Source organism: Pristiophorus japonicus, chromosome 13 (genome assembly GCF_044704955.1).
Source record: "Pristiophorus japonicus isolate sPriJap1 chromosome 13, sPriJap1.hap1, whole genome shotgun sequence".
Lineage (NCBI taxonomy): Eukaryota > Metazoa > Chordata > Chondrichthyes > Pristiophoridae > Pristiophorus > Pristiophorus japonicus.
Window position 1 is genome coordinate 58,603,819 of NC_091989.1, and position 26,125 is coordinate 58,629,943.

At 44.0% G+C, this 26,125-nt stretch overlaps 1 protein-coding gene across 1 annotated transcript in view; it reads right to left on the bottom strand.

Annotated features, from left to right (window-relative positions):
• ano2b (anoctamin 2b) overlaps window positions 1-26,125 on the bottom strand; it is a 131,616-nt gene that overhangs the window by 52,229 nt on the left and 53,262 nt on the right. Inside the window, exons 12-15 of the mRNA XM_070896662.1 lie at window positions 25,491-25,651; window positions 14,806-14,888; window positions 10,023-10,094; window positions 9,753-9,839 (exon numbers count right to left, since the gene is read on the bottom strand). Of these exons, the coding sequence (XP_070752763.1) occupies window positions 9,753-9,839; window positions 10,023-10,094; window positions 14,806-14,888; window positions 25,491-25,651 (403 nt within the window). The remainder of the gene's footprint in view (window positions 1-9,752; window positions 9,840-10,022; window positions 10,095-14,805; window positions 14,889-25,490; window positions 25,652-26,125) is intronic.

Consider the following 26,125-nt stretch of genomic DNA (forward strand, 5'->3'; position numbering starts at 1 on the left):
CCTGTATCATTCACTCCACCCATCTGCAGAGCCAGCTTGTGTCTTTCCTCAGATGCAGCGCCCCCTGGTTTGTCAACATCACAAGGACTGCATACCAAAGAAAGATATCAGCTGAGCACAAGCATATTCTGCATTCATTTGATATTATCCAAAACACCCTACAAGGTCTGCTGGTGACCGAAAGGGTGCTTTTGCTACGGTCACTGGGTGACATGGCAGAGATCTCAGAACATCGCTCTTACTGCAACTAAGTCTTGTTTTTAAATTCGATTTACACCCCAGTCTCAGATGTGCTAGCCAATTATGTCAAAACTGACCGACAAGTCATTTAACAGACACTTCTTGGGTCCAATCCAGTAAACATTCTATTAATTGGAGCGTATCTTGCTGAACTCCATGAAGTCGATTGTTCGAACTTGTGCTCATGGCACAGAACTTTGGGCGACTGGAGCCTATTTGGGAAATGTTGATGTCTTGTCGCATGCTGTTCTGTCTGTTGGAAAATCACGTGCGAAGCAGCAATCTCAGCACTCAAATTCCCAATGTGCCACCCCCTCCTTACCCAAAGCTCTGTCCCAGATTTATAACATTTTCCCTTACATTTTCTTACACAAAAAACAACTGGATTAAGAGGCGTGTATTGTCTTCATAAAACAAAAAAGTGCTTTTCAAACCTTTTTTTTATAAAGAGACAAAAAATGAATGCAATGTTTTCATCATGGTAACATAGGAACAGGAGTAGGCCATTCGAGTCTGTTCCGCCATTCAGTGAGATCATGGCTGATCTGCATCCTCATGACTGATAAGGTTGCACACAAAGGATGTGATGACGTGTTTCCACCATGATACATCTCATTGTACCAATGGAAAAGAATTCTCAAAGACTTTGGCCTAGAAATTGGCCTCCTTAGCCCCTCCCGTTATCGCCACCAGGGGAGCATTAACTGGGCACCAACGACATACTGACCAGGCGGACGAGATGAACAACTCCCGCTAAGTTCGGCAAGAGGTTTGCGGTGGCATTAAGACATTGCGCCCCGATCTCCTGCGGCTGGAGATTGTGATTACATTGTCGGGCGCATCACCCCGGTAGTGCCCGGACCCGAAATTCGGTTCTGCCCCCTGTAACATCGGCAGGCGAAAACATTGACAGCTGCAGGAGGCGTTGATAGGGAGGCCGGGTGCTTCGGGGGCAAAAGTTAAAGGAGAGGTTGCCGAGGCTCGTGGAAAAATTGTTCAAATGATTATTCTCAATTGTTTTGACTCCTCTTCGGCCGTGGTCCATCCGCCCGACACTCTGCTGCAGTACATGGGGCTAATCGGGCCAGAGGCTGTGCATGGGGCTGATCGGGCTGGAGGCTGTGCATGGGGCTGATCGGGCCGGAGGCTGTGCATGGGGCTGATCGGGCCGGATCACGGCTGTGCATGGGGCTAATCAGGCCAGAGGCTGTGCATGGGGCTGATCGGGCCGGATCATGGCTGTACATGGGGCTGATCGGGTCGGATCATGGCTGTACATGGGGCTAATCGGGCCGGATCATGGCTGTACATGGGGTTAATCGGGCCGGATCATGGCTGTACATGGGGCTGATCGGGCCGGATCATGGCTGTACATGGGGTTAATCGGGCCGGATCATGGCTGTACATGGGGCTGATCGGGCCGGATCATGGCTGCCGTCGGGGACGAGCTCACTGGTCCCAATGTAGAGCCTGCAGTGATTGCCCTTCCCTTTAAGAGAGGGAAGGAGCCTCGGAACGTGGCAGCCACTACCACCCTGCCTGCGTCCTATAACGCTCCAGGAAGGAAGTGGAGAGCTTGATTTAGCCCTCCGACTTACTTCCTGGAGCGCAAACACTGAAATTTTTAAAAGCTGGGAATCATTAGCGCCTGTTGGCGAATTTCTCCTCCTTTGTCTATGATGATGGTACTTTTATTGGGTGGCGGGAGGGGATAAAGGAGACAAGGTCTTATTTAACAATTATCTCAATCTCCTTTCATTAACAACCCTGTTGTTGCAACAACAACAACAACCACTTGTATTTATATAGCGCTTTTAACGTAATGAAACGTCCCAAGGCACATCACAGGGGTATGACGAGATAAAAAATCTGACACCAAGGCTCATAAGTAGAAATTAGCATAGGTGACCAAAAGCTTGGTCAAAGAGGTAGGTTTTAAAGAGCATCTTGAAGGAGGAAAGAGAGGTGGAGAGTTGGAAAGGTTTAGGCAGGGAGTTCCAGAGCTTGGGGCCAAGAGGCAACAGAAGGCACGGCCACCAATGTTTGAGCAATTATAAAAAGGGTTGCTCAAGAGGGCAGAATTAGAGGAGCGCAGACCTTTCGGAGGGTTGGGGGGCTGGAGGAGATTACAGAGATAGGGAGGGGCGAGGCCACGGAGGGATTTGAAAATAGGATGCGAATTTTGAAATCGAGGCGTTGCTTAACCGGAAACCAATGTAGGTCAGCGAGCACAGGGGTGATGGGTGAGCGGGACTCGGTGCGAGTTAGGACACGGGCAGCCGAGATTTGGACGACCTCCAGTTTACGGAGGGTAGTACAGGCCCCATAATCTCAGCTAGATAAATAGTTCTCCCATAACGAATAAATTCTTGGGTGTTATAGCACCCGTCAGGGATTCTCAATTCAATAGCAGAAAAAAATACAAAGGAAGGGTTTTAAATAAAAGCCATTGCTGATTATATTGCTCATAGAGCTGTCAACTGATTAGAAATGTGAGAAGAGAGATTTGTAATCAGAAAGAGTCAGGTAGATTCACATAACTTAAGGACCTGGAATTGTATTTACTTGTATGTATACATCAAAATGGATAATATTTATAAACCGGAAAGATTCCGTTTGTCTCAAAGAGAGAAGGCTAATAGATCTGATTGTAATAACATTTACCATTACCAATTCAAACAGCATTTTTAAAGCTCTTTCCTCCGCAAAACCAATTACATGAACTCTTGTGAAAGAAAATGGAAGCTTAAAAAGAATTGATTACACCTTTGGCAGGGAAGAGAATTTTGACAGGGGATAAGGAAAAGCTGAAATGGGCCACAATGGATCAGGTACAGCAAGAATGCAGACATAGAATTGGATTGGAGATGGAGGGATAAATGCTCACAGGTTAATTCAGGCTGTTGAGTTGGTTTATTTTTAAGCTTCTTAAGTTCTCACTAAGGCTGGAATGTAACTCACCCCCAGGCTGGTTGAGAGTGGAATCTTCCAGCCCTATCTCTGCCCTTGTTTATATTTCATATTGAGAACGATTTTCTTCATCCACCAGATCTACATTTATGTAGCACTTTTCCCAACCTCAGGATGCTTCGAAGTCCTTTACAGCCAATGAAGTGCTTTTTGAAGTGTAGTCACTGCTGTAATGTAGGGAATGGGGCAGACAGTTTGTGCAAAGCAAGGTCCCACAAACAGTAAGGTGGTAATGACCAGATAATCTGTTTTAGTGATTTTGGTTGAGGGATAAATATTGGCCAGGACACCAGGGAGAGCTCCCTGCTGTCCTTTGATATAGTGCTGTGGGATCTTTTATGTCCACCTGAGAGAGTAGATGGGGCCTCAGTGTGAGCATCTCATCGGAAAGATGGCACCTCTGAAGTGAGACTTGAACCCACATCCACATGATTCAGAGGCGAGGGTGCTATCAATGAACTATGGCTGACACTTTATGATGGTGCCAGTGGCAACGATACTTCTAACACCAAGAAGCCAAAAATGTAATACTTGCTTTTCCTAGCAGGGTTTAGGGTGTTGCCTACCAATCAGCAAATAATCCAAGAATTTGGATTGTTGGGCGACCTGATATCGCTTACTTTAGTCAGTTCCTGTAGTGTACAAGCTGTCTTTCCCAAAAGTTGGAATTCGGGAACAACTGTCATGTCTGCTCCGGAACTGAGTTTCAAACTGATTGGTCAAAACTATTAAGTAGCAACTTAAGTGTTCGGGGATACCTGTCCTTTTGCTGTATTTACCTCGGAACACACGCTCCTGTTCACTCTCTTGAATGGCTCTGGGGAAGGTACACTGGACGTACTCTATTTCACAGCAACTTCTTATGGCTGACACATTGCACTTCATAACTCAGAAGTGTAGTAGATAGCATCCACTCCTGTTGCAGGCTTATGGTTTATCAATGATTGGCTTCATAACACACCCAAGAATATATCCAGTTTTTGATTGTAATAATCCTTAACTTTTCTATTTCAATATTAGCTATGCCAGGATTGTAACTATTTCAACATTGTAAAGGTGTGATGCACAAACTGTGTTTGACAGGTCTATGTGTCGTGTGGGGGTGGGGTGGAGAAATTGCTTGGCAAGTCTTTTGTCTACCTCTATCTATATAGAGTTGTTCAGTAGGTCTAGATTGGTCAGCCAGATTTGTTAACATATGTAAGTTTGCCACTGTGAAAGGAAACACTACATTTTTGCTAATAGCTGATCTAACAAATATAAGATTTATGTCAGAATTAGCATCTACAGATTAGAGCACATGTCAGATTGTGTTGCCTGTCAGTAGGGTACATGAGCCTCTCCTGTTATTGTGTCTTTGATATGAGTTTGAACAGTTCTGTCTCCAAAGGCAACTGAGGTTGAGAATGAACATGACCGTTACTACCAATTGCTTCAACTCATGATTCCACTGTTTAGCACCACATTGGGCTGGATGAGCTGGAACCCCTTGGAGCCTAAAATGCCAGTAACTATGTATTTCTAGAACACAGTTATAAGAGTTTTGGTTAAAAAAAAGACTCTAAAAATCTTTAAATATCTCTTTATAGTGGATTCAAAAATCTGATTAAAGGATCACTGAACGTTAAGCAGTGTAATTTATTTATCTACTTTTGCCTCTGTATAATGTTACTTTGTTAGTTATATCGATTTTAGCCTGAGCTAGATGGTTTAGCTCTATCAATCAGATCTGGAGCACATAGGTAGGCTGCATTATTTCTTGTTATATGCCACAAATGTGGAAGAGGTAATTGTTCTCGGTATGGCACCGTGCTATATATTTCATGCATAAAGTCACGTTTTGGTTCATAAAAAATGTGTGTTTGTCTATGAAAACTAACCTTTCAAATAAACTTAAAGAGGAAATATTGGGAAGAAGCCCAAATTGTAACAGGCTTCTCGATCTATTTGTGGTTTTTGAGGGTAGGTTGCCTGGGGCACTTTCTCAGGCTACTAAAGTTTCTCTTGTGCTTTCAGCTGATCCATTTTCTTTTCTATTTGACTAGTTTGTGGTTTTCTAAAAGTTTCACTATGTCTTCACTGTTATACTATCATCTCAATTGTAAGGTAAAAGATGACTTTCTGACAAGCTTTCAACTCATCCAACAATTACAAACTTATTCACAAATGATTTCTTTGTGCAGGACATCATACTCTCAATTTTCTACAAAGCACCATCTACAAGACACAAGTCAGTAGTGTGATGGAATACTCGCCACTTGCCTGGATGAGTGCAGCTCCAACAACACTCAAGAGGCTCGACTCCATCCAGGACAAAGCAGCCCACTTGATCGGCACCCCACCCACCATCTTAAACATTCATTCCCATCACCACCAGTGCACCGTGGCTGCAGTGTGTACCATCTACAAGATGCACTGCAACAGCTTGCCAAGGCTTCTTTAACAGCACCTCCCAAACCCACGACCTCTACCACCTAGAAGGACAAGGGCAGCAGGCCCATAGGAACACCATCACTTGCAAGTTCCCCTCCAAGTTACACACTATCCTGACTTGGAAATATATTTGGAAAGCAGTGATAGGATCGGTTCAAGTCAGCATGGATTTATGAAAGGGAAATCGTGCTTGACAAATCTTCTGGAATTTTTGAGGATGTAACTAGTAGAGTGGACAAGAGAGAACCAGTGGATGTGGTTTATTTGGACTTTCAAAAGGCCTTTGACAAGGTCCCACACAAGAGATTGGTGTGCAAAATCAAAGCACATTGTATTGGGGGTAATGTACTGACGTGGATAGAAAACTGGTTGGCAGATATGAAGCAGAGAGTCGGGATAAACGGGTCCTTTTAGAATGGCAGGCAGTGACTAGTGGAGTGCCGCAGGGCTCAGTGCTGGGACCCCAGCTCTTTGCAATATATATTAATGATTTAGATGATGGAATTGAGTGTAATATCTCCAAGTTTGCTGATGACACTAAACTGGGTGGCAGTGTGAGCTGTGAGGAGGACGCTAAGAGGCTGCAGGGTGACTTGGACAGGTTAGGCGAGTGGGCAAATACATGGCAGATGCAGTATAATGTGGATAAATGTGAGGTTACCCACTTTGGGGGCAAAAACAAGGCAGCAGAATATTATCTGATTAGGCAGATTAGGAAAAGGGGAGGTGCAACGAGACCTGGGTATCATGGTTCATCAGTCATTGAAAGTGGGCATGCAGGTACAGCAGGCAGTGAAGAAGGCAAATGCTATGTTGGCCTTCATAGCTAGGGGATTTAAATACAGGAGCAGGGAGGTCTTACTGCAGTTGTACAGGGCCTTAGAGAGACCTCACCTGGAATATTGTGTTCAGTTTTGGTCTCCTAATCTGAGGAAGAACGTTCTTGCTATTGAGGGAGTGCAGCGAAGGCTCACCTGACTGATTCCAGGGATGGCTGGACTGTCATATGAGGAGAGACTGGATCAACTGGGCCTTTATTCACTGGAGTTTAGAAGAATGAGAGGGGATCTCATAGAAACGTATAAGATTCTGACGGGACTGGACAGGTTAGATGCGGGAAGAATGTTCCCGATGTTGGGGAAGTACAGAACCAGGGGACATAGTCTTAGGATAAGGGGTAGGTCATTTAGGACTGAGATGAGGAGAAACTTCTTCACTCAGAGAGTTGTTAACCTATGAAATTCCCTGCCACAGAGAGTTGTTGATGCCAGTTCACTGGATGTATTTAAGAGGGAGTTAGATATGGCCCTTACGGCTAAAGGGATCAAGGGGTATGGAGAGAAAGCAGGAAAGGGGTACTGAGGGAATGATCAGCCATGATCTTATTGAATGGCGGTGCAGGCTCGAAGGGCCGTATTGCCTACTCCTGCACCTATTTTCTATGTTTCTATGTTTCCCGTTCCTTCATCGTCGCTGGGTCAAAATCCTGTGACTCCCTACCTAACAGCACTGTGGGAGTATCTTCACCACACATACTGTAGCGGTTCAAGAAGGTGGCTCACCACCACCTTCTCAAGAGAAATTAGGGATGGGCAATAAATGCTGGCCTTGCCAGCGACGCCCACATCCCCAGAACTAATTTTAAAAAAGCAATGGTGGGGTGCTTTCTTTAGTTATATTTACTTTGTCTAAAAGTACATTTGTATGGACTATGCCGAAGTATATTTCTATGGACTCAGTCACGGCTTAGTTGGTAGAACCCTTCCCTCTGAGTCCGAAGATTGTGGGTTCAGATACTTGAGCACAAAAACCTAGGCTGACAGGCCAGTGCAGTGCTGAGGGAGTGCTGCACTGTTTGAGGTGCCGTCTTTCGGATGCGATGGAAAGCAAGGCCCTGTCTGCTCTCTCCAGATGCTTCCTACATTACTACAGTGTCTACACTTCAAAATGACTTCATTGGCTGTAAAGCGTTTGGGATGTTCTGAAGTTGTGAGACTTTAAAGACACTTTAAAGGAAAGTAAAGGCACTATATTATTGCAAGCCTTTCTTTTTTTTAATATCCATTCTGTTCCTTGGCTAATGCTTCAAATCTGCAAAAATATATGGCCTGAATTTGATGAAGGCCTCCACTAATCCAAGTGCCGCCCAAAGGACCGCCGATGGCCGCTGAGGTACCTGATGGTCCTTCAAAGGGTGGCAGGCGGCAAATGAGGGACTTACGCCACCAATCTGGGCGGCAGCCGGCGGGAACTCCCAATCTCGGTGGCAAAGGCGCTTGTCGCCCAAATGCCGCCGAGGATGGAGTCGGGCCCACAGAGAGTCGAAGATCTGCAAAGAAAAATCATCGGGAAAAAAAACATCAGAACACCTTCAGGGGACCTCAATCAGGTAAGTCGCTGTGAAAAAAAATATTTAAAAAATATTTACCAACCTTTTTTTTTTTAAGATCTTCATATTCACTGTCGGGGACAGACCAGCCTCCAGCCATCGGTCCACCCCGGTTCTGGAGCCGACTCCCACCCACATGAATATAGCATCTCAGTGGGCGGGAGTCCACTTACCCCACTCGGCCGTCCGCTGACGTCAGCGGGCGGTTCCCGGCGGGTCTCCCCTCCCACCCGCTCCAGCCCAAATCGAAAGAGACACTGGGCGGAACCCGAGGAGGAATGTCGGCAACAGTCGGCGGTGAGTCCATCAATTTCGGGCCCTTCATCTCGTTTTCTAATCTAATACAGTAGCATGAAAGATGATTGTGACACTGATTTTGATGCTGCTAATTAGATATTTGCACCACTCAAATGTCTTGCGTGTAATGGAGTTAAATCGAAAACTGCATAACAATAGATTTAAGCCTTACAATATGGAGGCAGTGAATTCAGTAACTCTACAAGGGAGTTTGGGTCTGTTTTTTCAGACTTACTAGGGGGAACAAAGGAGCCAGCATAAATTACAGTTTGTCCATATTTTCTACATAGGCACAAACAATCGGTTCAATGGTTTTGCTCTATAGCAGGAAGCATACAACTAACTATGGCATGATGCAGCAAGCCCTCACATTCCCAAGGGTCCAGTGAAACCGCTTTGATGATTCATCCAGGTATATTCTACACAGCACAGCAACAAAACCAAGTTGTATTTATCAAGAGGCAGCTATGATCTGAATCTTGGTATTAAAAAACGAGGACCACAGCTGATTTAACACATTTTCCACAGAGGAACTTTAAGCATTATTTCACCTGACTTTGGCAAATTATTTGACAAATATAACTCAAAAAGAATAAAATATGTAAGTTACACTTTCCTAACAGAAATCTGTAAATTTCATTCTGCCATCCTTTGTCTAAAGTCTAACATTTATCACAGAACTTTTGTTGCCGAAGTTTTAAAAGTCAGGAATGTTTGCATCTCATTACACACCATAGATCGAAGGTTAAAAAGCAGACAGAACTGTGTTGTCAAAAGACTACTGTCACCAGTGAGTTTCAGAGCAGGTTCATTCCCTGAGACAGACATGAACAGTCTGCTAAGAGGGTTGCTCTGAACATTTATCTGTAGCAAAATCCGAAAGATGAGGATTTAAATTTAATTACACATACAACACAGAGGAATCCTTCCCCTCCCATGCTTGCTCAGGGAAAAGTCAACCGAGAAGGCAAATTGAGCTGAGCCTAGCTGGATGAGTGCACAGGTCCAAGTATCAAGGGCAATGCTGTTCTAGCCCTTTCTCCGACTTCTGCTCCCACACAGCGACACACCGTTCCAGCAACTCGGCTTCACTGAATTTGCTCTCTTATCTCTATGGCACCAAATTATTTCTTTTGTCTTGTATATTTTATTAAAATTAAGACAAAAAAATGAATTTGTCATAACAGCCCCAACCATTAATGCAATTATGTCATTACATTGCTATTCCTCTCAATGTATCCTGGATGTTAAACATGGGAAACACTTTAGTAAACCGAATCAGCTCCTTTCAGGCTTTTAATGTAAAAAAATCCCTAAGACATAGGACCCTAAATATGACTCAGTAAATGCTGTAGTAAATAAGTTTAGGCTAGATATTCTTAGTCTAGGGCAAAGTATGGTGATTATAAAGGATTATAGTTACCAGGTTTCTCCCTCCCATGGCTGACAGGACCTTGTCTTTCCATTTGTTTTTGCCTTTTGCAAGGTCGTCCTGCTCCTTCTTTTGTTGCTGCAAATTAATGCCGTTTACTATTATAATAGGACAAACTGTGATCATTATAAGACAAGTATTGATCGCGCTAAGACAAGTACTGATTGCAAAAAGACAAACATTGATATTAATTTTCATGTATATATGTCATATCTACAACAACTACAATATAATTACAGTGAAAACAATGAAATAACTTACATTTAGTTCCTTTTTTTCTTTTAAAAGCTTCTTCTGTAAAAGTTTGCTTTCATATTCTGGTCTTGGATACTCCTAAAAACACACAAAACTGATAAATACAACACAAGACGGAACTGGTGAAATATTATTCCTCTTCTGATATATGCCCTAAAATACTGCAAAAGGCTATTCCTCTTCTTGTATAAGCACTTAAAATTCTGCAAAACTAAAGTTAAAGGAAGCAAGAAAAAAGTCTGAGGAAGAATAATGACACTAAAGCCTGACAAATCCCCAGGACCTGGTGGTTTCCACCCCAGGATTTTAAAGGAAGTAGGTGAGGAAATTGCAGATGCTTTAGCCATAATCTTCCAAAGCTCTATCAATTCAGGAATTATCCCTTTAGATTGGAAAATTGCAAATGTAACGTCATTATTTCAGAAAGGTGAGAGAGAGAAACCATGAAATTACAGACCTATTAGTCTAACATCTGATGTGTGAAAGTTATTGGAATCTATAATTAAGGACAACGTGACTCAGCACTTCGAGAAATTTGAGCTGATTAGAGAGAGCCAACATGGATTTGTAAAGGGTGGGTCATGTCTGCCAAACCTAATTACATTTTTGAGGAAGTAACTAAAGTAGCAGACAGGGGAATATCTATGGATGTAGTTTATATGGACTTCTAGAAGGTATTCGATAAGGTTCCACATAAGAGCTAAAATTAAATCCCGTGGAATTGAAGGCAAATTATTGAGCTGGTTCAGGGATTGGTTAGATGGTAGAAGACAGAGTTTAGGGTTAATGGGTATGTACTCGAATTGGAAGGAAGTGACTAGTGGTGTCCCACCAGGATCAGTGTTGGGGCCTCACCTAGTCACTATGACTTAGTCAACACAACAGAGAACCATAAATTCAAGTTTGCCAATGACACAAAGATAGGTAATTACAAAGAGACATTGCTTGATTAAGTGAGTGGGTGAAACTGTGGCAGATGGATTTCAACGCAGGTTAAGTGTGAGATCATCCATTTTGGACCATGAAATGATGGATTTTTTTAATGCGTTTTTTAAATGGTTAAAACTAGAACCAATGGAGGTTCAAAGAGATTTAGGGATCCATGTACACAGATAACTAAAATGTAGTGGTCAGGTACAAAAAATAATCAAAAAGGCACTTATATTTAGAGCGCTAGAATATAGAGGGGAGGAAGTTTTGCTACAACTATGCAAAGCCCTGGTTAGACCAAATCTGGAGTGTTTTGTACAGTTCTGGGCATCGCTGCTTTGAAAGCATAAATTGGAAGGGTTACAGCACAGATTCTCCAGAATGTTAGAAGCACTAAAATGCTGCAAAATACTATCTGTCTTCTGGTATAAGCACTAAAATGCAAAAGAAGCCAATCTTGATGACTGCATTCATAAGGTGTCAAACCTTTATACGTTCCTTGATGCATAATTGGCAACAAAAAGAAGGGAAACATATTAAAACAATCTTTCAGAAATTCAAAAACCATTCCTAGCACTGGGGATTAGTTCAGTTGCAGCAGCTTCAATAATACTGTTGGCTACAATACTTATTGAAGTTCCATGAATCAACCACAAAGTGTAGAAATTCAGTTCAGTAAAGTTCATTCACTCATACTACAGTCCCGTACGCATTATTTGTACCCAACTGTTAACCTGTTTGGGTCAATGCCTGAGTAAATCCAGTGCACACAGAAATATAGTACAAACATGTGGAGCTTCACTGATCAAAATTCCTACTTTTGTGTCTTTTGGCTGAACTTTAATTTCTCTTACAATCAGCATTTAAACTCCCCGCAACATTGACTTGCATTTGCTATTACAGGTATAAGATATACTCCAGCTACAATAACTTAAGACTAATCACAGCATTGTTGTTTATGTATGTCTTGCGAGCAGGATCCAGATTTGCAAAGCAAAATAAAAGAGAATTACAAAAGTTCTTTTAGTTTCTCAAAGACTTCTGGTTGATTTTTGTCTTCTTTGAAGTGAATGTCAGCGCTGAAGAGAAGAAATCTTCCACTTTGACCAGCATCTGCTTGAGGCCATACTAAAGCTGCCCCTACTCTATCACAGAAAATATCCTAACCCTAATCTTGGAACAGCTCATCCTGATTAACCTGTGCTTTTGTTTTCATATTTCCAATACCAACATTCTTTTAGATTAAGTGACAATGTCAATTCAGTGTCACTGGGTGCTGAACTGTGAGTAGCTGTCTGGTGGGGATCCATATCCATTAGGAACTGGATCAGGATTCATTTTGCATAGGAATTTGTTTATCTGATTGAGGCATAATTTTCATTTCATTTGTCTGGACTGGATTGAAGCTCAGAGGTGAAAGGATAATGTTCTACTCAGTCATTCAGATTTCTGAAAGGTTTGCACCTGCTTTAATCACATACGCAGGATAATTTTGCACTCCTGGTAGGAAACCTCACTTGCTGACCAGTGTCTATGGGAAATCGCCCGATAACATTGTGTCACAAAGTCAACAGAGACTGTGCATTGTCAAGAGGGTTCAGTTTTTTTCTTCTTTTAAAAGTGCACTAATTTGTCTTCAGTCTATTCTTGGGGTTTTCAATCACAACCTTTAATTATTTTTGATTTTGTGTCAGCCTCGGCTCAGGTTTAGCACTCTTACCTATGAGTCAAAAGGCCAGGGGTTCAAGACTCACCCCAAGTGGGCACATAATCTATGCTGACAGTTCAGTGCTTGTGAAGTGCCTTGGAATGTTCTGAGGTTATGAAATGTGCTATAAAAAGTGCAAGTTCATTCTTTCTTCATAGAGACTGATTTGTCTATTTTATGACAGAATACCTAAAAATGCAATTGTGTTTAATGACATTGTGAAGACCTTGTTCACTCCCTCTTTCACATCCTTGTGCATCACATGATGTCTCCTGCCTGATAGGGGTGCAGAAACCTGCTCCTGGTCTCTGCCAATGTTGCTTTGTAAAAATAGCACAGCAAAAAGCAAAACGGCAACAGCCTCCTTTCTGATTTACCCTTTGTTTTTAAGCAACTTCCTCATCTTCACTTGGAATTCCCTATAAGAACACAGTGAAGATCATTTAACTTCCATGAGCTATCAGAATGCATGTTATCATGCTATACCACCAGGCTTCTCTTCGAAAGGTTTGACTTTATTCATTTTAACTCAAAGAGAAACTTATCGAGACAAATCACCCTTCTTACTCCAGTATGAATGAGATATAACCCCTTTTCTAAAACTTTAACTTTTTGCTATAATCTCTGTAAAAAGCTGATTCACTACTTCGGTGAATATTAGCCAGTTTGCTGTGTGCACGACCATCCGGCCGGTCATTGATGCATGGTTTTTGAGGCGACAATAGTTCATTATCTTCCCCATGGAGGCTGAATAAGGACGAAAGAGCACTGGGATTTGCCTGCATTGCTGGATTTCTACAGGTGTAGGGCACCATAGACTACATGCCCTGTGTGCTCTCCATGAGGAACCAGCTCCGTTTCTCAACAGGGAGGGCCCCCATTCGCTCAATGTTCAACTTGTTTGTGACCACAGCCAGCGACTCATGCTGGTCTGTGTCCGGTTTCCTGGCTGTAGTCCTGACACTTTCATTCTGCACCAATCCTCAAGAGGGCTTCAGTACGAATCTCAAGATTCATTATTGTTTGTTGCAAGCTCCCCAAATCTTGCTATCCAAAGGGGATTGTCTTGTGGCTGCCTCAGGAGACAGACGTGCAGAAGAAGGGCATGGCACAGCAGTGCATCGAGATCCCGGAGCTGTAAGCAGCAAATTATTGAGGAGAGATTCGCCTGAACAATCCCTCCCGTGCCCAGAGCACTAACACTGCTTCCTTCCATTTCACCCAATCCGGACATCTGTCATATCAATGGCCTCAAACAGTACAATTTCAGGGGTGTCCCTGTTACATGACTAAGATTATGAAGACTAACAGCTATACCAAAACAAAATATCTTTACTTCCAACAGATACCTTTCTTAATCTCACAAATGGTTACAGGACTGCTATATATCTACAAATCACACTTGTGCTAGTGTCCATCTTGTGTGCTCTTTTACATAGTCTGGTGTTCCTATGAGATGGATCCCCAGATGGCCGCTGAACTTCCACTGAGGCCTACTTGAGGTGGGTGGTGGGTGACCCCGAGGAGCTGTGGCCATTGATGCCTTGACCGCAGCCCGCTGGGACTCGGCTTCGGACGACGCAGTGTGGCCCAGCTGGCTGCCTGGCACCAACAGGGGCACTGATGGAGCGGCTGGTGGGGAGCAGGCTGGTGAGAGAGGACAGCAGGTACCTCCCCTATGGAGCAATGCCATTCTCAGGTATCCGAGCCTCAGCACTTCCACCACTCTGTGTGAGAATAGAGTGTGAGCATGCTGAGTGGCTCTCGATGCCTCTATCCATGCTCTCCTTTATAGGCTTTGTAAACTAGAGGAGATGCTGTACCTCAGAACCAAGAGGAAATGTGAGGTTCCATCGAAGCTGCCACCAAATTCCCACTACATTTCCTCAATATTGGACAGATAAAAACACCCTCTGATTTATCAGGTGCAGGAGGTCTACATGCAGAAGTGGTAATTTTTATATTATAGGGTTTATACATTGATCCTGCACTTCTAGTGGGAAGTCTTGCTCAATGGAAGCATGCAATCTGTGCTACAGTGTTGTAGCGATATTTCCTGCCACATTCCTGTCAAATAAGGTTTCCTGTTGCGAGTGTCTTAAATTATAGACACACATCCAGTGAGTGAAAAATATGCTAATGGTTGCTCACTTCTTCCTCCTCCAGACCAGTTAAATCCCACTGGTAGCATAATCTCATCTGCCGACGCTTCCAGGATTCAAGGAACAAGGTTGCTGTGAAGAAAATGTTTTTAATGAAAGATGTTAACAGTATGCAGTCAAATTGAAAATATATTCAATACGTCAGTTTCAAAAGTGGTGCCATTAACAGCATATAATGCATTGTAAGCCCGTTAGCTTGTCTATGTGTTTAAAAGTATAAGTATTGTAGAACCGTGCTTGTTATATGTCTGAGTTTGTGCTATGATGTCTTGTACTAAAACAACAGTATTAAAATGGTGCCTATGAATCATTCAAACACCGATAGTATTAGCTTGGCACATTTGGTGGCACTGATTCTTCTGAAGCATAAAATCATGGGGTGTCAGCACCATTCCAGAATTTACAACACATGGCACATCAGTATGTTACTGAGGGAGTGCTGCAAAGCTGATGATGTTGTCTTTCAGATGTGATATTAAACCAAAGCTCTGGGCTGTAAAAGGTCCTCTGCCATTATTCAAAGCAGGAATTTCCCTTATCGCCCTGGCCAACATTCCTTTCTCAACTATCAACCCCAGAAACATGTTAACTAGTCATTTATCTCATTTGTTGTTTGTGGTACCTTGCTGACTGCAAATTAACTGCTGCATCGAAACTGCTACTTCAAAAAGTAATCCATTGAATGTGTCGTGCTTTATGGTGTACCGAGGATGTGATTAGGCTTTATCTAAATGTAGCTCTTTCAATACAGTGGCAGACTTCTGGAGAAACATGGATTCAAATACTAGCCATAGATGTTATCCAAACTCATACTTTCTAATTTATTGACTTTCACCAAATTACACCATGATCTCTGTTGCGGCAATTGTTACTGATGATTCTGTGCTTTAACAAAATTATTTTTCAGATGCCAAGTATGACAAAAGATTACAATGAAAAACCATTGCATAATCATAAACAACAATAATTTGCAATTTTAATGCGCATTTAACATACAAAAACATCCCATACCGCTTCAGAGAACCGTAATAACAATGGACATAGAGCCAAAGAAGGCGATATTAGGAATGGTGACTGGAAGCTTAATGAAACAGATGGGTTTCCAGGAGGATCTTAAAGGAGGAGAAGGAGCTGGAGAGCCAGAGAGGTTTTGGGAGGGAATTCCAGAGTGTTGGGCCTTGATAACTGGAAATACGGCTGTCAATGATGGAGTGAAGGATGTGGGCAATGCACAAGAGGTCAGTGTCAGAGTACTGCAGAGTTATTGAAGGGTTGTGGGGAAAGAGGAGGTTACAGAGATAGAAACAGGTGAGGTCATCAAAGTGATCTAAATACGAGGATAAGAATTTTAAATTGGAGGAGTTGGAGGACCGGCAGACATTGTAGGTCAGGAAGGATAAATGAACAGGATCTGGTGTGGGTTAGGATATGTGCAGCAGAGTTTTGGATAAGCTAAAGATTACAGAGGATGGAGGATGGGCGGCCAGCCAGATGAAGATTAGAATAGTTGAGTTTGGAGATGATCAAGGAATGGATGAAGGTGTTAGCAGCAGATGGGTGGAGGTAGGCGATGTTACGGAGGTGGAAGTAGGTTGTCTTTGAGATGGAGAAGGTATGGGGTTGGAAGCTCACCTTTGGGTCCAATAGAATGCTGAGGTTGCGAACAGTCTAGTTTAACCTGAGACAGAGGCCAGGGAGGGGGATGGAAAGGTACAGAGTTTGTGGCAGGGACCAAAGAGAGTGGCTTAGGTCTTCTCAATATTGAACTAAAAGAAATTGCGGCTCATCCAGGACTTATGTTGAAAAAGCAATTTGACAGTGGAGGGCTGGAGAGAGATGCCCAAGATGTTGATCTGAATGTTGCCAGAATGGATGGAGATGCTCTGGCTACCATTGGATAGGCAAGAGTGAACTGAAGCAACAGCAATCTCACTGAACAGGACAATAAAGGAGAGATGTTGGAGGAGGTTGAAGGTCAACCATGTCAAAGGCTGCAGAAGGGTTGAGAAAAACAAGAAGGGAAAATGCACCATGGTCACAGTCACAGAGGATGTCATTTGTAACTTTAAGGACATTTCAGTGCTGCGGCAGGGGTGGAAGATAGACTGGATTCAGATATGGAGCTGCGAGAAAGATGGTAAAGGATTTAGGAGGCGACAACATGTTCAAGGACTTGGCGAGACAAGGAAGGTTGGAGATGGGGCAGCAGTTTGCAAGGGCAGAGGGGCCAAGGGTGGGTTTTTTGAGGGGATGTATGATAATCGAAGCTTAAAGAGAGTTTGAGAGAAGAGTGCTCGCAAAATTTAGCTTTGGACTTCCAAAACCAGATAGTTAGTGTAAAAGTGTAATATGTCAACTTCCAAAATCCTGCGTATTAACCATACTCTTTGAATTCATGACAAATTAATCATTATGAAGATATGATGCTATAGCATAGTGCTCCCCAAGGTTTCAATATTAAAGCACTAACATTACTTATGGGCGATTATTATGATTTAAATATGTCCCAAGCAGATGTGTGTTCAATTGCTAACAACTGACCTACATCCTAGGGCTTCCAAAACTCCATTAACTAACTGCAGATTTTTTTAAACCAGAACTGGTTATAGTAATTACAGCATAAAATTTTAAAAGTGCTTTGTAAGGGAATTATATTTATACAAAAAAATATTTAGCCCTGAAACCGTGAGTCTTCTTCACCAGGAGGTCAGAAAACCCAATTTGCAATGCCCCATATTTTCCAGACTTTAAAATCAATATCTGGAAAATCAGGAATGCCATTATCAAGCCTGATGATCTCCGTGCCGGACTCTCCGATCGGCACTCCAGGTGAACGGTGCTCCAATCCAGGAGTAGCGTCTCGCAGTTTCAGGGCTATTGCGTTCTTTGGTTTAATGGGAAATGTCACATCCTCCAAGTTAGCAGGCCCATAACCACCTGCAGTCAAGGCGGTCTCCGCGTGCAATGAACCCTCCTGATCCAGTGCTCCCTTCTCAGAATGGATTGGTAGATAATCGTAATGGAGGTCAGTTTGCACATCAGTACACTTTACAAAAAATGATTCCTTCAGAAGCCAAACTGGAATATCTACATATCTGGCAATGAGCCCATCACTTGGCTAACTGAACACTAGATGTAAAGCAGAACTCTTTGTTCCCAGCAGTACAATTCCTGAGGGAGAATGTAAATTACTTGATTTCAAACAGAAGTATGACGAACACGTTAGAATGTTTGCCTTGACCAAACCCTCCTGAAACTTTCCTTACATTTATTGTGATTTAGTTGCTTTTTAAGTATAAAAATTGCTAACATTTACTTTTAAACTTTTACTTTTCCTCTCTCTCTCTCAATCCAATCGTTTTTTCCTTCTCTTTATTTCTCTCTCTGTCCCTGATTTGGCATTGAATTCACCCCCTCTAATTTACACTTCCTTCTCAGTCCTTGCACTGGTTAGTTCACAATTCCGCAATCTGATTGGTTAAGGAGATATTCAGTTGCTTGTCCTGTTCACTCAGGTTCCAGTTGCCCTGTTTCTCTCGTCCCGACGTTATCAGCTCGCACTTTCACCAACTTGCCTCATCAAAAAATATAAAAACCTAAACGTGCAAGGGCAAGTCTAACTAATGACAGATGCTGTTGGATGCCTTACTGCAGCAAAATTTGGCTCAATTCGTCAACTGCCAAAATCTTCCAAAATGTCAGCAATGAGTTTGTAATTTCCAAATTTTATCTGAACTTTATTGAAGCCTTATGGAATACTATGGAATAGCATTATATCTCCATTCGGATTAATTCATGGCAAATTAATCCTTATGGAGATATAATGCTATTGCATAGTGCTCCATAAGGCTTCAGTAGTTAAGCAACAAAATTATTTAAGGAGGGATTATTATGATTTAAAAATGTGTCATAAGCAGACATGTTCAATTGACAACCACTGGGCTACAAAACGCCATTAACCAACTGCAGTTGTTTTTAATTGCAATACTAATTTGTAATATGAAATTGGAAAGTACTTTGTAAGGGTAGGATCTTAATACAAAGAAACATGAGAGTCTCCCTCACCAGGAGAATTGGAGGCGGAGGTCAGCAAACCTGATTTGCGATGCCCCACATTTTCCAGTCTTTAAAATCAACATCTGGAAAATCAGGATTGCCATGAATCCAATCGGCACTCCGGGTGAGCGGTGCTCCAATCCATGAGTAGCGTCTCACATTCAGGGCTATTGCATTCTTTGGTTTAAGGGTGAAATGTTACATCCTTCAAGTTAGCAGGCCCATAACCACCTGCAGTCAAGTCGGTCTCCACGTGCAATGAACCCTCCTGAACCAGTGCTCCCTTTTCAGAATGGATTGGTAGATAATCGTTGATATGTCCTTACTATACAGTATAAATGCACACGAGGCCCATACTTGAGAGAAGGTCACTCTGTGTCCAGTTACCTTTATTACCAAGACCTCAAGTGCTGAAGGTGCATGGAGCTTCCCCTTTTATACCTGAAAGTCCAGGTTAGGAGTGTCTCCCACAAGTTCACCCCCTTGTGGTCAATGTTCTCAAGGTGTACAACTTAGGTCAGCTTATACATGGGTTACAATGACAGTTGAATACATGACATCACCTCCCCCGCCAAAGTCTTATTGGGATCACAGGTTAAGTCTCTCTGGTGGTTTACGCTCCCTTGTAGAGCGCCTGAGTTGGGGCTCCGGTTTTTGGGCACTGGCCTGAGTGTCTGCTGTTTGCGGTGCCTCAGGCCTGTCCGGACTGCCCACAGTGACTGGGCTCTCCTCCACTTGGTTCCGGTGTTCGGTCACCTGTGGTGGAGTGAACTCTACGTCGTGTTCACCCTCTGCTTCTTCTATGGGGTTGCTGAACCTCCTTTTAGTTTGATCCACGTGTTTGCGGCAGATTTGTCCATTGGTAAGTTTAACTACAAAAACCCTATTCCCCTCTTTGGCAATCACAGTGCCTGCAAGCCATTTGTGCCCTGCAGCGTAATTAAGGACAAAAACAGGGTAATTGACATCAATACATCGTGCCCTCACATTCCTGTCATGGTAGTCACATTGTGACTGACGCCTGCTCTCAACAATTTCTTTCACAATGGGGTGTATAAGAGATAACCTGGTTTTGAGCGTCCTTTTCATTAGCAGCTCTGCAGGTGGAACCCCTGTGAGCGAGTGTGGTCAGGATCTATTGGCCAAAAGGAGGCGTGATAAGCAGCTTTGTAGGGAACCCCCTTGGGATTCTGAGCATCCCCTGTTTGATTATCTGCACTGCTCGTTCCGCCTGGCCGTTTGAGGCCGGCTTGAACGGTGCCGTTCTGACATGGTTGATTCCATTGCCTGCCATGAAATCCTGGAATTCAGTGCTTGTGAATCACGGGCCATTGTTGCTGACCAAGACATCCGGTGGACCATGGGTGGCAAACATTGCCCGTAGACTTTCTACCGTGGCAGAGGATGTGCTTGAATTTAAAATCCATTGGGAGTAGGCGTCTACTACAACCAAAAACATTTTTCCCATGAAAGGACCTGCGTAGTCCACATGGATGCATGACCATGACTTGGCGGGCCAGGACCAGGGGCTAAGGGGGCTACCCTGGGTGCGTTGCCCAGCTGAGCACACGTGTTGCACCTACGAACATAAAGTTCCAGGTCTGCATCTATCCCTGGCCACCGAAGTGTGACCTGGCAATTGCCTTCATCATGACAATGCCCGGGTGCTCATTGTGAAGTTCTCTGATAAACACCTCTCTGCCCATCAGGGGCATGACTACTCGGTTTCCCCACAGTAGGCAATCGCCCTGAATCGAGAATTCATCCTTGCGCTTATGAAATGGTTTAAATTCCTCAGGGCATGCCCCGTACATGGCTGCCCAATCCCCATTCAGGACACATTTCTTAACTAAAGACAGTAGCGGGTGTTTATTTGTCCAGACTTTAATCTGACGGGCTGTCACAGGTGAGCCTCCGCTTTCGAAAGCTTCAACAGCCATGATCATCTCAGCATCATGCTCAGTTGCCCCCAGTGGTGGCTAGTGGGAGCCTGCTGAGTGCATCGGCGCAGTTTTCAGTGCCCAGCCTGTGCCGAATTGTGTAGTCATAGGCGGCTAACGTGAGTGCCCACCTCTGTATGCGGGCCAACGCATTCGCATTTATGGCCTTGTTGTCGGCCAAAAGGGACGTTAGGGGTTTGTGATCTGTCTCCAGCTCAAATTTCCTGCCAAACAGGTACTGGTGCATTTTTTTTACTGCATATACACATGCTAGCGCTTCCTTTTCTACCATCCCGTAGACCCGTTCTGCCTGGGACAGACTTCTGGAGGCATAAGCTACCGGCTGTAACTGACCCTTGGCATTCACATGCTGCAACACACACCCGACCCCATCGCATCGCACGCATCGCACGTTAAAACAAGTTTCTTACACGGGTCATATAACGTTAACAGCTTGTTGGAGCACAAAAAAATTGCGTGCTCTATCAAAAGCCCTTTCCTGGCTGTCCCCCCAGACCCATTCGCGACCTTTGCGTAGGAGCACATGTAGCGGCTCTAACAGCGTGCTCAATTTGGGAAGAAATTTACCAAAATAGTTCAGGAGCCCCAGGAACGAATGCAGCTTCGTCGTGTTACAGGGTCTGTGCTCTCTGGATCGCTTCCATTTTGGACGCAGTAGGTCTGATCCCGTATGCTGCTACCCTCCTCCCCAGGAATTCTACCTCTGGAGCTAAGAAGACGCACTTCGCCTTTTTCAGTCGCAGCCCTACCCGGTCCAGTCTGCGTATCACCTCCTCCAGGTTGTGGAGGTGTTCTTCAGTATCGCGACCCATGATGGGGATGTCGTCTTGAAAAACCATCGTCCTTGGAATCGACTTGAGGGGGCTTTCGCTGAAAGATCACGGCGGCCGAACGAATCCCGAACGGACATTTGTTATACTCAAACAACCCCTTGTGTGTCGTGATGGTGGTCAGCTTCTTTGACTCACTCGCCAGCTCCTGGGTCATGTAAGCTGAGGTCAGGTCCAATTTTGAAAAAGGTTTGCCACCGGATAGCGTCGCAAAGAGGTCCTCTGCTCTCGGTAGCGGGTACTGGTCGTGGAGTGACACCCGATTGATGGTGGCCTTGTAATCGCCACACATCCTGACCGACCCATCCGCCTTGAGCACCGGCACGATCGGGCTCGCCCAGTCACTGAATTCGACTGGCGAGATGATGCCTTCCCTCAGCAGGCGGTCCAATTCGCATTCTATCTTTTCCCGCATCACGTACGCACCGCTCTGGCCTTGTGATATACTGGCCTGGCATCCGGGTTTATGTGAATCACTACCTTGGTCCCCATGAAAGTGCCAATGCCGGGTTGAAATAACGCGTCAAATTTGTCCAGGACCTGTGAGCATGATACTCGCTCCACGGAAGAAATTGCATTGACATCGCCCCATTTCCAGGTCATGACAGCAAGCCAACTCCTCCCCAGTAGTGCGGGACCGTCCCCCAGGACAATCCAGAATGGCAACCTGTTCTCCGAATCTTTGTGGGTCATGACTACCGTGGCGCTGCGTAGCACTGGAATGATCTCCTTTGTATATGTCCGTAGCTGTGCGTCAATCGGCAATAATTGTGGCCTCCTGGCCTTGGACACCCACAACCTTTCAAACTGTTTGATACTCATCAGGGACTGGCTGGCCCCTGTGTCTAGCTCCATTAATACTCGGATGCCATTGAGGAGCACTTTCATCATTATCGGTGGCATACTGGTATATGAACTGTATATGTGCTCCACATGAACTCGCTGAACTTCAGCTTCCAGCGATTTCCCCCAGTATTCACTTGGCCTCGTAGCGCGTACATCAACCTGGCTGCAGGCTTCCTGCACCTTCGCACCAAGTGACCGCTGACGTTGCAGTTTCTGCAGGTATATTGCTGATACCTGCAAGCTCTGGCTGGGTGTTTGCCTCCACACCTCCAGCATGAGCTGGAGGCCCTGTTGTTGGAATCAAAAGGTCCATTACTAGTCGATCGTCTCTGACTGTCTCTGTAACTGTCCTTAAGCGCGCCATTAACAGGCGTTGATGGCCCCATTACTGGCCGCATTGTCCATTGCGATGGCATGAATCGCCGTTCAGCTAGCCATTGTCTCTGTTGAATTCCCCCTTTGGGTTCGACTACATACTGGGGCATGTCCGATTGCCCTTGTCTGCGAGAGAACTGTGTGCTGTGTTAACAATGTTGACTCCCTGGTCGTTTGCCACATTTGAGCCAAGATTTTTGGCATACATCATTCTGTTCTCTTCCTCCCCTGAGATAAATTTCTGGGCTATCAGAGCCGCCGCTTCCAAGGTCAAGTCTTTGGTCTCAATCAGTTTCTTGAAAACCCTAGCATGCCTGATGCCTTCAATAAAAAAAGTCTCGCAGCATCTCCGCTCTGCATGCATCTGGGAACTTACATAGGCTCGCCAGTCGCTGGAGATCTGCCACGAAGTCTGGAACGCTTTGCCCTTCTCGCCGCCAGTGCTTGTAAAACCAGTGTCTCACCATGTGCATGCTGCTCACCAGTTTAAGGTGTTTCCCGATCAACTTACTGAGCTCTTCGAACGTCTTGTCTGCCGGCTTCTCTGGCACTAGAAGGTCCTTCATCAGGGAGTACGTTCTGGACCCACAAACCGTCAGGAGATGAGCCCTGCGTTTGTTGGCCGAATCCTTCCCAACCATTCCTTAGTGACAAAACTTTGCTGTAGTCTCTCAATAAAGTCGTCCCAATCATCACCAACACAGTACCTCTCTTCTGTGCTGCTAGTGGCCATGCTTGTGTGGTTTAAATCCCAGTTTCTCGTCGTCAATGATATGTCCTTACTATACAGTATAAATGCACATGAGGCCCATACTTGAGAGAAGGTCACTCTGTGACCAGTTACCTTTATTATCATGACCTCAAGTTATGAAGGTGGGCGGAGCTTCCCCTTTTATACCTGAAAGTCCAGGTTAGGAGTGTCTCCCACAAGTTCACCCCCTTGTGGTCAATGTTCTCAACTTAGGTCAGCTTATACATGGGTTACAATGATAGTTGAATACATGACAATCGTAATGGAGGCCAGTTTGCCTATCAGTACACTTTCCAAAAAATTATCCTTTCAAAAGCCAAACTGGAATATTTACTTGTCTGGCAATGAGCCCATGACTTGGCTAACTGAATACTAGATGTAAAGCTGAACATTTTGTTCTCAGCAGTACACCAATACCTGACGGAGACTGTAAATTATTTGATTTCAAACAAAAGTATGACTAACATGATGGAATGTCTGCCCTGACCAAACTCTCCTGAAACTTTCCATACATTTATTGGCACTGAGTTGCTTTTGAAGTATAACAATAATATCGAATGCTTGTTCCTCTAAGGAGCCTGAAAATTTGGTTCCTGACATTTCTCAGGGTTGTCACTCCATCAGCCAAACTAATAGGCTCGACCAAACAGCAGATGACATTTCGAAGAATGAGCACGTGCTCACTCTGTGCGAGCTTTCTGCGCGCCACAAGGGTAAGCTTCAACTTCACCGCCTGGGCAGTGATTTGATGGAGCGGATTGCCTGCTCGTTGTATAACCCACCCAATCTTCTCATTCAAGTCAATAGGGTGGAAATTGAATGGGTTCCACAATGGGCAGGTGATCCACTCCACCAGCTTACTGCCCAGGCGGCGACATTGAACATTAATCCTCAAGCTGCCTCCCTCCTGAGTCTAATTTCGAATAGGGGGCACATAATATGCCAGGGCTGATGCCAATGACCAACAAATCCAATGTTCTCCAAATCAACTATGAGGACATATCCAGTATCTGGGAAGTGCACCACAATGAGCTGGCATATGACCCACCAGAATGCTGAAAAGGGGAAATTATTGCATGGAGAGATGGTGCAGACAACACCAACCTGTCATTGAGTGTTCTGAAAAAGAATCAGTCTCACAGTGGACTTGTCTCTTTGTCAAAGCTCCTCGTATGATGCAGCTGGATTAAAATTTGGGTGACTAGTAAGCCTGGTAAGTGGCATTTCACTTGGACACCTAGAATATCAAGGTGACTTGTGTGTGGGTCCTTCCACCGCGCTGAAGGCAAATATCGATCACACAGCTGATGAAGAAACTTTGAGACTGGGGACGATAGCTTCTGGCAAGTTCTACTTGGAGGTTGTAAATGAGAGCCTGCGCTCATACATCCATGAATAATTGCCTACCATGATTGTGTTGCAGAGAGGTAAGCAGTCACTGCTGAAGCAATGAACCTCCAACTAATGAACTATGGTATGTCCATACTATGCCCAGGAGGGTGATGGCAATGACCTCACATATTTCATGATGAGTTATGTTGTTGAGAATTGATATTCACAGAAAAGAAAAGAAAACAAAGCATGGGTGTGTGTTCAAAACTGTAATATTCTCGCTTAAGGCTTTTAATCAATAACTCTCAAACTGAAAGGGCTGGTTTTCGAAGCAAATAATCCAGGCATGCAGCTTCACCCACTGGGAAAACATATTGGGAAATCGCGGGCCAGTTGCCCATCATTTCCCAATATACACCAATGTGTAGCAACCGAGCTCCATGATGGAAAAGAGCATTCCAAAACTCATGCTACATAGTCATCGTTTAACCAGGTGTTGAACAGGAACAAACATATTTCTTACCCCAGAGAGCCATAAAGATGGAGAAAAAGACAGTGGCAGGATTGTCAAACAAATGGCTGGCACGTGCTGTGGCACAAGCAGTACTGAGGTACCAGTAGTCACAGGACTTGTCACAGAGCGGGCACATGGTGAAGTTATTCTGCTCATCACACATCTCTGAACTGAAGCAAGACAAACAAATCAGATGGAATATTCAGAATCTGTGCTTAAGCAATACAATATTATTTTAATTTAAATAGACAGTTTCTGGTACAAGTTATAAAGATGTAAAAGGAAAGTTCTTTTGAATCACCCTCAATTTTTAAAGGTAACTGTTTTTGATCCCATGATATTTCTCTTTTGCTACCCACTATTCCTTGACTGAGTGGAAGGGTAGACAACATCCCAAGCTGGCTCTTAATTTGATTGCTGTAATAGTAAAAGGACAATCGGGGAAGAGATGAGAACCCCAGAAGATTTAAGCAGGGATGAAATGATGGAACGCGCAAAATTTATGAACTCGAAACCCAGACTTTTGAGAGAGACTGAGGCCTTCAAATAAAAACTTTAATGAAGGCATTAGAATACACAAAAGGCAATTAAATGGATGAATGTAATCATGTTATTGTGAATTGTGTAATTTAAATTAAATATAA